The sequence below is a fragment of the Neolamprologus brichardi genome, chromosome 13 (assembly GCF_056152115.1).
Source record: "Neolamprologus brichardi isolate AB-2024 chromosome 13, ASM5615211v1, whole genome shotgun sequence".
Lineage (NCBI taxonomy): Eukaryota > Metazoa > Chordata > Actinopteri > Cichliformes > Cichlidae > Neolamprologus > Neolamprologus brichardi.
In genome coordinates this window covers 15,701,753-15,716,674 of record NC_142116.1, presented here as the reverse complement: position 1 = coordinate 15,716,674, position 14,922 = coordinate 15,701,753, and the positions used below count along the sequence as shown (strand labels likewise).

General features: G+C 41.5%; 2 protein-coding genes across 2 annotated transcripts; one reads left to right on the top strand and one right to left on the bottom strand.

Moving 5' to 3' along the window:
• Positions 1-6,457: 6,457 nt before the first annotated feature.
• On the bottom strand, positions 6,458-10,187 carry LOC102777329 (uncharacterized). The gene is made up of 3 exons (XM_006783892.3): positions 9,519-10,187; positions 8,051-8,414; positions 6,458-7,967 (listed from the first exon to the last, which is right to left on the bottom strand). Exons 2-3 carry the CDS (start codon positions 8,398-8,400, stop codon positions 7,712-7,714), a joined length of 606 nt encoding a protein of 201 aa, XP_006783955.1. The 5' UTR covers positions 8,401-8,414; positions 9,519-10,187; the 3' UTR covers positions 6,458-7,711.
• Positions 10,133-11,884, top strand: marveld1 (MARVEL domain containing 1). Its single transcript, XM_006783891.3, has one exon. The coding sequence runs from the start codon at positions 10,686-10,688 to the stop codon at positions 11,169-11,171; it is 486 nt and encodes a 161-aa protein (XP_006783954.1). The 5' UTR covers positions 10,133-10,685; the 3' UTR covers positions 11,172-11,884.
• The last annotated feature ends 3,038 nt before the right edge of the window (positions 11,885-14,922 follow it).

The following is a 14,922-nucleotide window of genomic DNA, read 5'->3' as shown; positions in this document are numbered from 1 at the left end:
CATTGTGAGCTAACTGAGAATCAAACAACAATCAAAAGATGGGCCAGGGAGTCATAAATGCACCTGAGCTGCCATTTCAGTCAGTGTGGGGAAACACATGCTAGTCGCACACATGCAAGGTTTCCTGCCACTGCTTTGAACACACACTAAACAATAAGTATTTTTTTAATGTTTTGTGTTTTAAGTATTAATTGACTCTCTGGAGTCAAACACACACCGACTCATCTTAATCACATGACAAATTTAAGGCAGCGAGCAGCAAACAAAACCTTGTTTAGTATCCTAGTTTTGAATCCTAACAGTGGAGTTGAGTGGATTTTATTGACAGGTTGATGCATGTGTCCTACACCAGAAAAAAGATTTGAAGCCACCAAAATAATCATGGTTATTTAGGGATTGATATGATGTATTTATAATAAGATAAGATGAGATAAGCTTTATTAGTCCCAGAGATGGAAAATTCACAAAGCAAAGTAGACAGGATATATTTTAGATCATCTTAATAGATATTTCAAATTCAGGTATTTGTTTCACTTTGACACTGTAGATGTGTTTCTCTAAAATAAATGTTGTAAAACATAAAAAAAAAAACATTCTCCCTGTTCTCTGAAGCATTAATTAAGTATTAACCACCAATTTATTAATGCCAAATAGGCTAGTTAGACAGTTTAAATATGGCTGTAGTTCAGAATTTGGTATAGACACGTATCTTGAGGGAATTCTAGGCCCTGCTCAATTTTGATCTGGAGCACACTCTCAGGGTATGAAACAGGAACATAGTCTAAGGGTTAAAGCAAAGTATGTGCATTTTTCCATTAACCGAATGTATTTATTCCATCTCAGGAGATTTCCTTGAGCCAGCATTTATTTATTTACTCAGTATGAATATAACTGCAATCTGTAAAGAAAAAGAGATCCAAAATATTTGATATTTTACTTTTGAAAAACCACCACATTGTTACTGAGCTTTAATGAAGTGAGTCTCTTGAATAAATGCATAATGAAAACACCTGTGTGCTTCCTTTAATCTGCAGCTGTGCATTAATATTGTAGCACCCTAAGAGCGCTTGTCGGGGTAGATCATTTGTTTGTAGTAGCAAAGCTTGTTAACGTTAGTTAAAATGTGATGCATGATCTTTAGATAAGAAAAGCTGTGACACCATGAGTGCAGTGGATTACTTGGTTGATGACAATCCCTTGTCAGTACAGATAACCCATGACACAGGTTATTTGTAGTCAGAATGATTCTTTAGTCTTAGTTTTTCCCCAAACAAATTGTATTACTGTAAGCTACAGCTAAAAGTAGTGGAATTGCATTTTACTTTCATAACTAGACGCCAATTAAAGGATCCAGATGTTGAAATGTAAAAACTAGCTTAATCGAGCATGACTGAGTAAAGCAGACTAAATGGAGGCTGATCTTGTGATTTTCTTTTAACACCAGCAGAGGGGTTACAGAGTTTTCTCTAAAAACTATAGCTGCAACACAGCAGAAATTGACCATAATAAATCCACTGAACCATCAATTCCTGACATCAAAGCCTTATGTTTTCAGGGATTTCCTGTTTGCAAAAAATGTTCTGCATCCTTGTCTTAGTGTAATGTGCATGATGGTTCTATGTTTAGTGTGGGCTACACATAAATATCCCCTGTATTGGTTTCATGTACTGCCTGCTGGTGTGCTGGCTGGGAATGGAAATGGAGAACAGGGATCAATAAAAGCTGAAATTCTCACAGGAACTGCTCTTTTTGTACTTTATTCTTTTCCAATAAAAATATATTGAGGGAAAAAGAAGCAATGAAATCGAGCCATGCCACTAAATCAGTTTTGTCAGCCTGTGAAGCACTTTTTATTTCAGCTATTCAGCACCACTTCCCCCTTTAAACTCATACTATCACACACAATGAAGCACTGCAGAGGTGTTTTAGTATTCCTCTTTATGTTGTTGAATTTGTGTCTTTCTGGGTTTTTTTTATTTGTTTGTTTGTTTCTTTGGCTTGGTCTGTGAGGACACGGCCACATATGTGTGTTTACGTCTGTGCATTTAATGCTAGATAGTATCTCCGTCCCTGAGGTTGTGTTGAGCTGTGACAGACTCTGTGAAATTTGAAAAAAGGTCACTGAACAAACTGCTGTCCTGCCCTATGCTGTGTTCTGTCACATGTGTAACACATATCACCCAGCTTGAGGAAGACCAAACTCTCTTCAGGGCCTTAGATGCATAATTTTAAGTTTGAGCACCCATGCATGTCGGTGCACGTGTGAGAGCAAAAGCACAGGGTTTCCATACGTGATACGTGAGTAAGTCTGAGTTACAGAAGAAAGCGGTAAGCAAAGTTGCTGTGTATATAGTGTGTCACTGGCTCAGAGGTCTCTTTTAAACTCAATTATTCCGATGTGCCTTCCCTCTTAGTTCCAACTCAGTGATACATGCTAATATAAAATTAGTCCCACTTTAATCGTCTGATCATTATTTGCACATGTTGTTATTACAAATCACAATAAACCAGATCTCCTGCAACCAGATCTCCGAATAAGTTAAGGTTGCGTGATTGCCAAGTCGCGGGGACGTGAGGTCGCGGGTTTTCTCCTGTGTTCTTTCACACAGGTTGTACTGAATCCACTGGCAATGTTTGCATGCACATAGAGTATTAACTATTTAACATTTAATAGTTTTAATTACCACTAAAACACCAAGTGATGAAGTTTGCATTTAACTAAAATCACAATGCACTGCTATTTTGTGTTGTGACCAGCTCTTGGAACTAAAAAGGCAAATTTCCTGCAAGCCTCCTGAACTAAAAGTGGTACGGCTCGGGCACTAAGTGATTGAAAGTGTATTCTGCCATTTTCTAGCTCAAGTAGCACCATCCCAGCCGTAAATCATATACTCTGCTTATATGAAGACTCCTCTGTGCTGCCATTATCTGCACCATTATTATCCTCTTAGAATTTTTCCAAGTTCTGTCATTTCAGTCACTTATGTGAGGTGCTCGGTCTCTTACGTAAGCTTAAAATTTCATTTTTGGATGCAGAGATTGCAAATACAGCAGCCCCCACTAGCAAGATACACAAACGGGATAGGTTTTACAGGTATGTAATGCATTTTTCTCACTCGTTCTATCTCACCATCGCACTGGATGTCACACTAAATCTCCAACCAGCAATGACACACTTAGGCAGACGTGTTTACACAGCACCAAAATCCTGGGAAAACAGTGTGTGAGTGAGAAATACTTTTTAAAATGTGAGATACATGAGAAATATTGTTTTCATTTCATACACTACTGAACCAATATAGAGAATACCTCATTAAAATTTCATTGAATCACTTATTTGTTTCCTGATAATGCTTGTTTGCATATTAATTCGAACCTAAAACAGACAACTATAACAGAAACTCTTCCAGATTTGGGCTTTTGGAGATATATAAACAAGCTGTACTATAAACAAAATAATATTATTGTGTGTAATGAGGGTTCAGAAGAAGGACAGAGAACAAAGGAGCAGCACAGTCACCTGATATGTGACCTTAGCTACTCAGGTATGAGGATGCTTTGAAAATCTCTTCTATGCCCTGCTGCTCTGAACTGTTCAGGCTGCCGGTATGGGCAATGCAACATCATATGATGTGATGTGAAGTTGACTTTGCACGTTTCACCACAGTCGAGAACAGCCCTGCAGGCAGCAAAGCATGAAGACGGACCAAAAGGTCTCAGATGTGGAAAGCAGTTTGACCTTGAGCAAATGAAATGAAGGCATTGAGGCTGAAGTCCATTTTATATAAGTGACCAGAGAGGAAGGTTGAACTCTCAATTCATAACCAGCGCTTCGGCTCTCACATCGAGTTTTCTTTTCGTGGTTACAGGAAAATGATCTGTCTTCCACTTCAATAAAGCAGCTTTCATGTCTAAAGGTTACAGAAAGTGTTTATGTTACTCGAGTCCCTTTAAATTAAGCGAACTGAAAAGGCGCTAGCTGACACTTTTGTTGAATCATGTGTGATGTTTTGTGTTCAGCTCAAAGGGAGCAGGGAGACAGTGCCATGTCTGTGTTTAGAAACTGCAGAAGCCAACGAGAGTGTGAGGCGGTACAGTATCGAGAATAAGAGCAAAGGCGCACACTGACACAGAGGAAGGAATAACAATGAATGTCGTGCCGCAGTGTTGTGTGATTCTTCCGTGAACAAAGACGAAGTGCAGCACAGAGGTGTGTGTGTGTGTGTGTGTGTGTGTGTGTGTGTGTGTGTGTGTGTGTGTGTGTGTGTGTGTGTGTGTGTGTGTGTGTGTGTGTGTGTGTGTGTGTGTGTTAGGGATGATTATCAGAGCACAAGGAGCATGTACTGTATATATCATTTCATTAATTACTGTTCCGTGCTCTAATTATAATGCAGCAGGGACACATTCAACTCTCAGATCTATGCCTTTGCTAAACCTCCATACCATTTCCATTGTCAATCACACACACACACACATAGACACACAAAAAGAGAGAGAAAAAAAGCTTGTTTTCCTCCTTTTGAAAATCAGACCTGCTCCCCGCGCTCTCCATACAGCTGTCACTCTTCTCTTTCTTCATCTGTCGTCAGCTTTGAGTTGATTCTTCTTCACTATAATGTCTGGAAAGCAATGCAGAAAAACGGGCAACAGATTTGAAATCTGGGTTTCTCCTGGAGAAGCATCAGAAAGGTGTTTAGGGGACATAGAAGACAGGTTGCAGGTAAATCCGCCTCATGATCATCACAAAACAGGATTGCATCGAGATGCAATATCAGTGATGGAAGTCCAGCTTTAAAGGGGAAACTCTCAAGTGTGCACCCAGTTATGCGCAATTTGTAACTGAAATGGAGCAACAGAGAATTCTCATAAATACAGACAAGGATCAGAGTGCACATAAAAATGTTTGTGGACTGAACAGCTTTTGGGTGGACTGCTAAATATGAGAATACCTGACTGTACAAACATTGGAGATAAGTCAGCTGAATGCATAATATAAACCTCAACACGCTGTGTACGGTTTTGGAATGAGGGCCAAAAATACATGCCATTTGCAAATGCCCTGAAACATTGCACAGAAAAGCCTTTTCTCTGTTATTTTTCATTAGCTGTTTAATTTGACTCAGAATTTAGGGAGCTTAAAGATGTTTCATTTATATGCACATAACTTAGAAAACCGCTCGTTGTGCATGTTGCCTAAAAGGAAACAATACCACAAAGGAATCTGACTTTGCCACCACATTGCTATTGTGTACAGAATTGCAATAACTAGCACAGAAATAGAGACGTCAGCATGATTAATTGTGTTCTGCAACTCTTTTAAAAATTTAACCTAGATTTAGATGCTAAATATACCAAATTCAAACATCTCAATGCACAATTTAATTCATTTCTCTAAGCAGTGAAGTGATTTCTTTGGGGGTTCTGATCCATTATTTTTTACGCTGCTACCTCTTTAGCATCAAAGACTGGATCCTGGTGCACTTATTAAAAATGGTTGCAATTCTAGTTTTCACTAGACCCTATTTGGCCAACCCGCCATACCTAAGACCGATTTTGATATTTAATTTAGTTTCAGGGTTTCCACTGTGTTCAAATGCCACGCTAGGGCTCTGCTTTTAAATCATACCTAAGTAAGAATACAGAAGTGCTCATTCTGCAGAAGAATTATAGATGTGACCATAAACACTAAATCTAACGGCAGCTGTATGCTGGATCATCATTCCACCTTCCCTATACAGTCATAAGATTTAGGTACTAAATAAAAAAGCTAAGAAAACTTGTATGGGCACTAAAATTTTCCGTGCAATAAGCTCATTTTAGCACAACAAGGTGAGAAGTTCACCGAAGAGAGGATTAACTCTGAGCCAGACTCCTGCTTTCTCTGTACTGAGGAGTCAGCTGAGGTTTCAGCTCCTATGAAGCAGCCCCGTAGATGCCTCAGTTTTGCCTCAGGTGGAGTTAGGGGGGAATGGAGGCGAAGAGGACATCTGGTGGATACAGAGTAAATGTGATCCTTCACACAATCTGGAAGATAAAGTCCTTCCTGTACTACTCTGTGGTATCTGTGTGAGCACAAAGACACTGGGTGGTGGGATGGATTAAAAAAAACAAAGTCTCATGGGCACATGTCAATTTTTCTTTCTTCTTTTAAATTGCTGAGAAAATGAATGACGTAGATTTTTTTCAAATAAACTGAAGCATAGACAGACGTACACACCAGGACTGCTACCCGAACACTTGGATACTCCTTATTAAAGACTGGAGAAACAGGATTGTCTGTTTGTCTAATAAAATTAGTCTGACCTTTAAGTTCATGAAAATTTTAATATGCAATGAAAGTATGAGCGACATTACCATGCTCAATACAGCGCTTTAACCACAAAGTAAACCCTTTGGCGCCATCTAGTGACTGAAGGTCGTGAACGCTGCTTTCACAAATACACAAATACACCAGAGAGAAAATACAAAGACTTTATTACTAAAAATCAAAAATGACAATTTCAGTTTCCAGCCATCTGACGAGGTTTTATATTCATCGGCACAGTGGGATTTCACACTGAGCTTAAACACTGCTTTTTCAAGTTTGCCTTTCCCTGCGCAGTGAGCATTGCACTCAAAATGTATTATTTTTGACTTCCTGACACTTTAAACAAATGAAGCTTTGGTGAAAATTCTATTCAATACACTGGGAATCCCTCCTCTTTATACTAATATTTATGCTTTGACCTGCTCAACCACTTCCTCCAGAATGTGCCTCTTGATTCGTTTCTGGTGGCACTATATGTGAGCTAATCAGTCTGCTGTGGCTACTTTTTAATGTATATGCTTCATACACTCTTTTAAGCCTTTGACTATCCAACCTGCATCTCTAAATCTCTTTTATTCCACCATCTAGACACTCAAGCATCCTTCCTCTTTCTATTTAACCCATTTCTGTATTGTCAGACTTAATAAACATCTTATGCATTCTCTACTTATCTCTGCTTATTGAAGCACAAACCAAGGACAAGATAAACTGGTGGAGCAGTTCAATCAATGTAACATTTGACTCATTCACTCTGTACAATGACGTGAGTCCAGTGTTATTCCTACTTTTCATAATATTTATAATGTAGTGTAATGTACCACACTCATGACTCTGGAACATGGGGGGTAAAATGCACCTGATCTTGGTTGTGTGACATTTTCCTTTTCCAGCATTGGTTAGTGTTAATACAAAATTTGAACATTAACATATTTTCAAGCTAAATTACAAACATATAAACACGTGTGCATACATAAAGTATATAATATGGAAATACATATGCCTTCTGGTGGTACCGAAAGTGTGACTTTGCAATATAGTTAAATCGTTTTATAATGGGTTGTCCGGATACTGATTTCAAAATGGAAACCACTTAAACTCATATCAGCAATAACAAATTGTCAGTGTGCCTGGTTAGTGTGGCTGGTAGGATGCATTTAAGAAAACACAAGGCAGTTATGGAGAGCCATTCACTGTAAAAAGGTGTGAGATACCTTCAACCAGTCACTGGTTTGTGCTGAAATGTTCAAGTGGATGTGTAGTGCAGGTGTGCCACAGGGCAGATCCTGCCAATAAGACACTTTGGTATTATGAGAAACTTTTCCGTTATTAGTTCCACCTAAAACTGCCACTGCCTTATCTGTGCCTGTGTTATATTTCAACCTCGTTCCAGTTTTGACTGTGAAGTCAGTGGAGTATTCGGTGTAGGTATCTCTCTGGTTTGTTCTCCCCTCCTCTTCTCAGTACTGAATTGGATCTGACTGGTTTCTCAGGTGTCATTGCAGGGTCCTGGCTCTCATTTAGTACCACTGAGGACCCTGCTACTCTTCCTGTTCCTACTGAGGTGTGTCTTCGGGGCTCTGGACTGCTCTGTGCTCCTGCCTCAGAATCGCTCTCCTCGCTGGGATCTTTCCCCTGGCTGCTTGGTGAGCTCTCCCCAATCCTGAGAGACAAAAATTCCTTTCAGATTCACGTAACTGAAAGGTTGAGTTTTTTGAATATGTGTTAGGTTAGCAGTGTTTCTACCTGAGGTGGCTGAAGGCTCGCAGCCAGTGTGTGCCCAACACATCCCTTCCATTAGTCCTTAGCCCTTTGTGGTGGCTTCGGGCCCTCAGTCCTATTAAGGCCTTAGCAAGTTCAGCCTCATCTCCGTGGCCCCAAATTAACTGGGCCCTCTGCTCCGCATCCTGGTCCCCTGCTGCCCTGAAGAGCCTCTGGAGCTGCCACAGATTCACATTGCTGAAAATGTTTGCTGACCCAGCCTTTCTGCTCCTCCTCTCAGACAGACGCCACAATGTGGAACGGCCCGCCAACATGGAGGAAGAAGGTGAGGCGGGTCCACTATCCATCCAGAGAAACACAGGCAAAGGTGGCATACACGGGGTCTATGCTGTGGAGAAGGAACCGAGAGTTTCAGCTCTGACATGAAGGGTGCTTAGGTTCTTAAATTCATATTTGATTTAAAAAAAACAACAACAACAACAACACAATGGTCATGCAATGTGGAAATCTACAGCTGTCAAAGCACCTGGCAGTCAGCTGTGAGTCTTGAAGTTTGATTCTATAATCCTTCTTTAGGAAGTGAGTGACAGGCTGCACGTCAAAGCCCATTAGACTGCAGATGGTAACCTTGTCTTGCTTTCACATACAGTGAGCTTCAGAGTGGGATACTACCAGATAGATAAGTCATCAAGGTCATGACTGATCATGGGTCAGAGCACTCACTTCAGTGACCTCAATAAAGGTGTACTTACCGCCTTCCTGCACAGCTTTCATCTGTAATCCATCTAATAGAATTACTTGTTTAATCCAGCCTGCATTTGTTCTGTTTAAGTCCAGCATTATTTATGTACATTAATGTCTCAGATGTATCAGCTCCTGGCCAGGAAGGAAATTTCCCACACTCTATGAACCAAGTTTCATTCTGCAAAGGTCCACGTGTGCTTTCCCTGTTACACATTAACTATTTTGTTCTACATGTTTCATAACCGTAGAAGCCTCGGACAGTTTCCTGTGCTCTGTGAGTGTGTGTCATCACAGCCAAATTATAAACAAGAATTCACATTGTAAGCTACTTTGCATGACATCCAAACACTGACGCTGCGGTGTGCGGCTTTAACGCAATGTCGCACATCTACAGAGCTATTTAGCGTTTGCTTTAAAAGTAGGTTACACCAACCCAAACGTCATTGACTTCTCCTTTCATTCCCCTAGCTGCGTTTACTGTTTGCATAACAAACAGCTGCGGATCACTGGTGCAGACAACCTACCGGGTCGCTTTCGAAATGAACGCTACTGGAAAAAGTTCAGCTGATCCTTGAAATAACCTTGTTTTTAAAAAAAATTAAAAAAAGTAAATAAAATAAAGCAACCTGCATGCAGAGAATAAAAAGTAATAGCCCTAATCCGCGTTGTGTTCGCTGCCCTGTGGGCAAAAGGCAGCAAACAAGAATCTCATGAGAGTCATGTGGACAATAAAAAAGCTTCTGCTTACCCGGAGATGACACCGAAATGTTCACTTTTCTTCTATCGCATCTCTCTCTTTCTCTGCTTTGTATTCATCGGTGTGCCTATTCCACTCAAAACTACTCCAGCCGCTGCAGAACCGGGTTTGTCCAGCCTCCGCGATCAGTAAGTGTCCTCGGTCTGGCTGTCAATCACAAACGAATCGAATAAGATCTGAAGTATATTCTACTCCAGCCTGTCTGGGCTTGGTCAACGTTTTCGCTCCACCAATACCCGCTTTAACTGGGTGGACATGTCATTGGTCCCGCCTATTGGCCAAGTAGGGCGTGCGCACTGAAATCCATTGACGTCAATGAGCCTGGCTGGCACGAGAAGCATCTGTCAATTATGCGAGAAAGAAGTAACATGTGATAATCCTACGCCTTACACACGTAAACACAGTGACGCAGGGGGCTCATAAACACTGGTGCTGTACGAACAGACGGTGTATTATCATGGCATGTTAGGGCGGAAAGGCAAAGTGGAGAAAAATGCCACATCTTGATAATAAAGAAGAAAAATAAGCGCTTGCCGATGGTCACCTATTAAACAAGGGCTTGGCACAGCGGGTAGCCTATATTTTGATCTGGCAGATTTTTAGACCGGATGCCCTTCCTGACGCAATCCCAAAGCGATGTGTGTCTCCTCCTGGAATCGAGGCATGGGTTTTTCAGCCGAAAGAAACTAAAGTTTCTTGGCTCTAAAGTTGAAGCGTCGAGGTTTGATGTTTGTACATGCATGTTATACATTCCGTCACACTGGTATATAAAAAGGGGAACTACACGAGGAATCTAGCAGCGGATGGGTGAAATGTTCGTTCAGTCCAGCAGAGGAGGAGCAGGCTTTGAATTACAGGCCACCCCCTATCCATCTCCCAGCCCCCCTACACAGATGCTACATTCAACGGAGGAAAAACGGAAAAGACGAAACCGACAAGAAGGTTTATCATTTCAAAACTCCGGAGCTGTGGAAAGAACAGAGAGTTCCATTTTAACCCCACACTCACCCGCTTTTGTCCCACCAGAAGCCCGGCCCTCCAGGCCTTTTATTTTCACACTTTGCCCATCTTTTCCCCAGCTGTTTGCAGCTGGCAAAAAAGCACCCGCCCTGTTCGGGAAAAAGTGGACCGAGAGTGAACGGAGGAGGAGAGAGAACGATGCCACCCCAACCTCCCCAGCCGCAGGTGAGGGGGAACATCCTGAAGTTCCTCAGGAGTTTTATGGGAATTACGCGGATCCTGCAGATCGTGTTCGGAGCCTGCCTGTGGGTAACCATCGCCGCCAACAAATACGGGGGGTCTATCCACTTCGTGCTGTTCGTCGCTGTCTTCTTTTGGCTCCTCACCCTGGCCCTTTTCTTCCTCACCCTGCTGGACAAGCAGGACCTCGTGCCTTTGCTGGGAGGGGATCGCTGGTCGTGCACCAACCTGGCGCACGACGTGGTCGCCGCGGTGCTCTACCTGCCGGCCATAGGCGTCATGATCTACAATACCGATCGAAACTCATTCTGCAACTTGCCTCAATACATGCATCCATGTCTGTACAAAGTCTACCTGACAGCCGCTGTGTTCGCCTGCTTCTGCTGGCTGGCTTACCTCCTGTCCGTTATTTGTGGAGCGTGCAGAAAGTGTCAAAGAGGGTGAACTGTTGAGCAGCGCGGAAGCTTAAGGGTGGTCATGGCAAGATGAGGAATAGTTAACGTCACTGTAATTTCACTCAGCGGTTACTCTAATCTCTGTTTTCTCCTCTCTCTTAACAATCCACGGTGGTGGTGAAACAGGATCGGCCACCGTTTTCTCGGTGTGTGTTTAATGGTTACTAACATGAAAGAGACCTGTTGGTATGGTGGCTAAGTGCCGTGTGTTGTCTCCTTGTTAAGCTCAACAATAGCCTATGTAGTTATGAAGACTCTTATAATATTAATGTATGGACTTGTTATTGTGGCCTAGCAGTATATTTAGTGGTAACAGTGAAATGGCCTTAACATAGCCTACATTTAGCAGATTACTATTGATGCTGGTTAACAGTCCACCTTAAACTTTTTTTAAATAGAATTGCTACAGTTGTTTTAACAGGGGTTTATTTTCATTACCTTTTTAAATATATTTTTATGTTTACTTATTTTTTACTAAAAGGTTGGACTGAAAAATCTGTTTGTTTGTTTGTTTGTTTTTTTAAATCAGTGCCTTCTGTCCTAATGCTGTATACTCAACAACAAGGTGATAACAACAACTCCACAACACAGATGTGACTGGTGCTACAGTGTGTATGCTGAACAAAAACCTTTATCAACAGTTCATTGTGTAAAAATCCAAAGAGCAAAAAATAGGCTTTTATAATAAAGACTAGTCAGTCAGTCAGTGAGCTCTTTCTTTCATTGTGATCGTGTATCAGTGCTTTCAGATAAGCTGCTTCAGGACATTGTTTTAATTAAATCTGGAGACAAAACCGGGCGAGGAGCACACACAGCACCGAGCCTTTTGTGGTCTTTTCTTTTTTTTTTCTTTTTTAAATGAAACACATAATTAGAGCTGAACAGCAATGGAACTTCCTTTCAGGAGATTAAAGCGTCGGCCAATCAGCAGGGATCATTTACATGCCACGCCACAAAACCACATGAAAGACATCAAACCTTAGACCTATGTGCTTCTTGAAGTAAAATGACTCATTCGAAGGGGCGCAAACAAAATGCATGCGCTGTAGGATATAGCTGTCTGGGAGTTATCCTACTTTGCAAAAGATGTCTGAGTGCGTGTGTTTAGTCTCGCGTGAACAATAATCTGGGAAGAGGCTTGTTCTTACCGGAACAGTCTGTTGGGGTTCTGGAGGTGGGCTAACATTCAGCCAATGAAAATAAAGCCCAATGAGTTAGAAGATGATTTGATGTCTCATATATTCCAGTCAGCATACAGTTCCTAAAAACATGCTGCAGACAAGTTGCTTGAACAGCACCTAAAACTACATTCTGACAACTTTTTGACCACCTTTATTCAAAAGAGGCTGATTTGTACTGATATGCTGCATCCTCATTGCTGATATGTAGTTAAAAAAACACAAACACACTTTTTTGGACTTTACTTTTTTTTTGCCTTGCATACTGGCAACAAACCATGATGAGTTTTTCTTGGAGAGGAGCGCAAGGATGAAATGTTGTATTATTACCGCTCCAAATTTTAGCATCAAGTGCCAGAATAAAGGCAACAGCCATGCAGTTAATGGATTATAGATCAGCAGTACAATTGAATTATTATCTGAAAGAGAGCTGGGAAAAAATGCTTTTGATTCTGGGAAACATCTGTGGCCAGAATTTTAGGAGTGAAAGGGTTAACATTAACCAGCTGGAGCATCAGGATATAAATCTAGTGCTTCTAAAGGAGGGAAGGAGCCCCCCTTCCACACACGCACACACACACACACACACACACACACACAGACACATGCACCCCTCCCTTCCCCCTCTGAGATCAGGAGTGTCGTCCTGTCCACGTGTCGGCGCCTGTGGGAAAGCACTGTTGTATACAACCAAATGGAGACGGCACACAACAGCCATGGTTTCGGTTTGATACTGAAAGTACCCACGGAGAGTCAGTTCAAGTTTTGGATGACTCACGGTGACGGTGGACGCTCACAGTTAAGGCCAGAAAAGGAGTCTCCACATTTAAACCTTTAAATTTGACCACATTTACAGGCCCCTCGTTATTCACTGACCGCAGTTTAAAGATCTTGTGTTTTGTGAATTAGTTCATTGTGAGTTTATTTCATAAACATTACATCGATTGTCCAAACAATGAACCCATTTAATCACAGGCAACGAGACTGGAAACTTACTGGTGTTGGTGCAACAAGGGCGAGGTTGTTGTTTTGGGGGTTTTTTTGTTTGCTACAAGGGGCGAAAGGAAAACCCAGACACATAGTACATATAGAGTCAGACCATACCCTGGAGTGCCAACTGTGTGATATTTTTTCTGGCAAGTCGACCAAAGAGACGTTTCCTGTATGCCTGCGTGCGCTCTCCCACCCTTTTGCAAGCAACCAAGTTATAAAGAGTTCCTCTGCCTCTCCTTGGAAGCACAGCACCCTGTTACAAACTGCAGCCGTGGACTGATGTTACAGAAAAACTTTATTGATCTAACAATGAGGCCAAAAATGGATAACAATGACATGACTATGTCTTATGGTTGTAATTAAATCACTGGTAACATGACCAAATCCAAGACTGTCTTGTTTTTTTTTTGTTTAAAAACAAAACTTTATACTGCCAGACGTACAGTCTTTAACAGGTTAGATGAACAGGAGGCTCAGTCTGGCTAAATTTAAAAGGAACAGCACAGCATTTGGAACTGTATCACCTCTCTTTGATTTTCATTTGGAGACATTTTCTTATTTTGAAAATTCCACACGTGCAGTGGAAGCAGTTTTGTTGCTTCCTGTCCACAAAAGCGGTGAGTAGAGCTGTTTCCCCTAATATGGGAGGAAACATATAATCATATGATGAGTGATTTTAAAAAATTGATTGAAATTCTGTCCCTGATGCCTTACATTGACATCTGGTCAGGATGATTATGGACAAGAGGAACCGAGAACATAAGAAGTGATCGAAATACCTTCTGTTTAATTTTAAGACAGACTTGAAATAAACATGCATCCATCTTTTGAACATTTTGGGATTTATACATGCTCAGCATTATTCAAATGGAAATGTTCACATTTAAGAAACATTCACTTTAAAACCACATCCTTCTCTTTTTACTGAGCCTAGTCCTGATCTTCATCCCAGTAGATGATTTGGCAAAGCATTCTCACCAACCAGACCTGGTGGCCTATGACGCTGTATTTTTCAGCAGTAAGAGCCAACTCCAAGACTGGAAGAGGTCCTCCATGTTCCTAGCGACCCAAATTCTTGGTGGGTAACTCCCACTGGAAGTGTTCTGTCCTACCCGTGTGTCCTATCAGTTTGTTTGGCTCTTTATTTCCTGTTGGCAGACATCCTGTCTCACTTGGGGAGGTTACGTGTACTCAGATGAAACATGAAAACACTGACAAAAGCACACAGCCGTGCCCTGTTAAGCACATTTTAATCGGCAAGTGCTGAGACGTACATTCCACCACTGCAGAGAGGGAAAGAGGGGCTGACAAACCAAATGGAGGCCAACTGAACAAGTGAATGAGCAAGGGGGGGAAGTAAAATGTGAAAGGGGAAGATGTACAAAAACGCCTTTGAGGTCCCAGCAAGAATCTGAGATTGACATTTCCTGTCTGTGTAAGGCATGAATCAGCACAGTGTTCTGGGCATGGAAGGTTTGTTTGCCAGTGATGTTTCAGTTTCTGGTTTCCCATGGTAACTGGGATTTCTTATTCTTATATCTGTTACAGCAGTTTTTGCCCAGACAATTT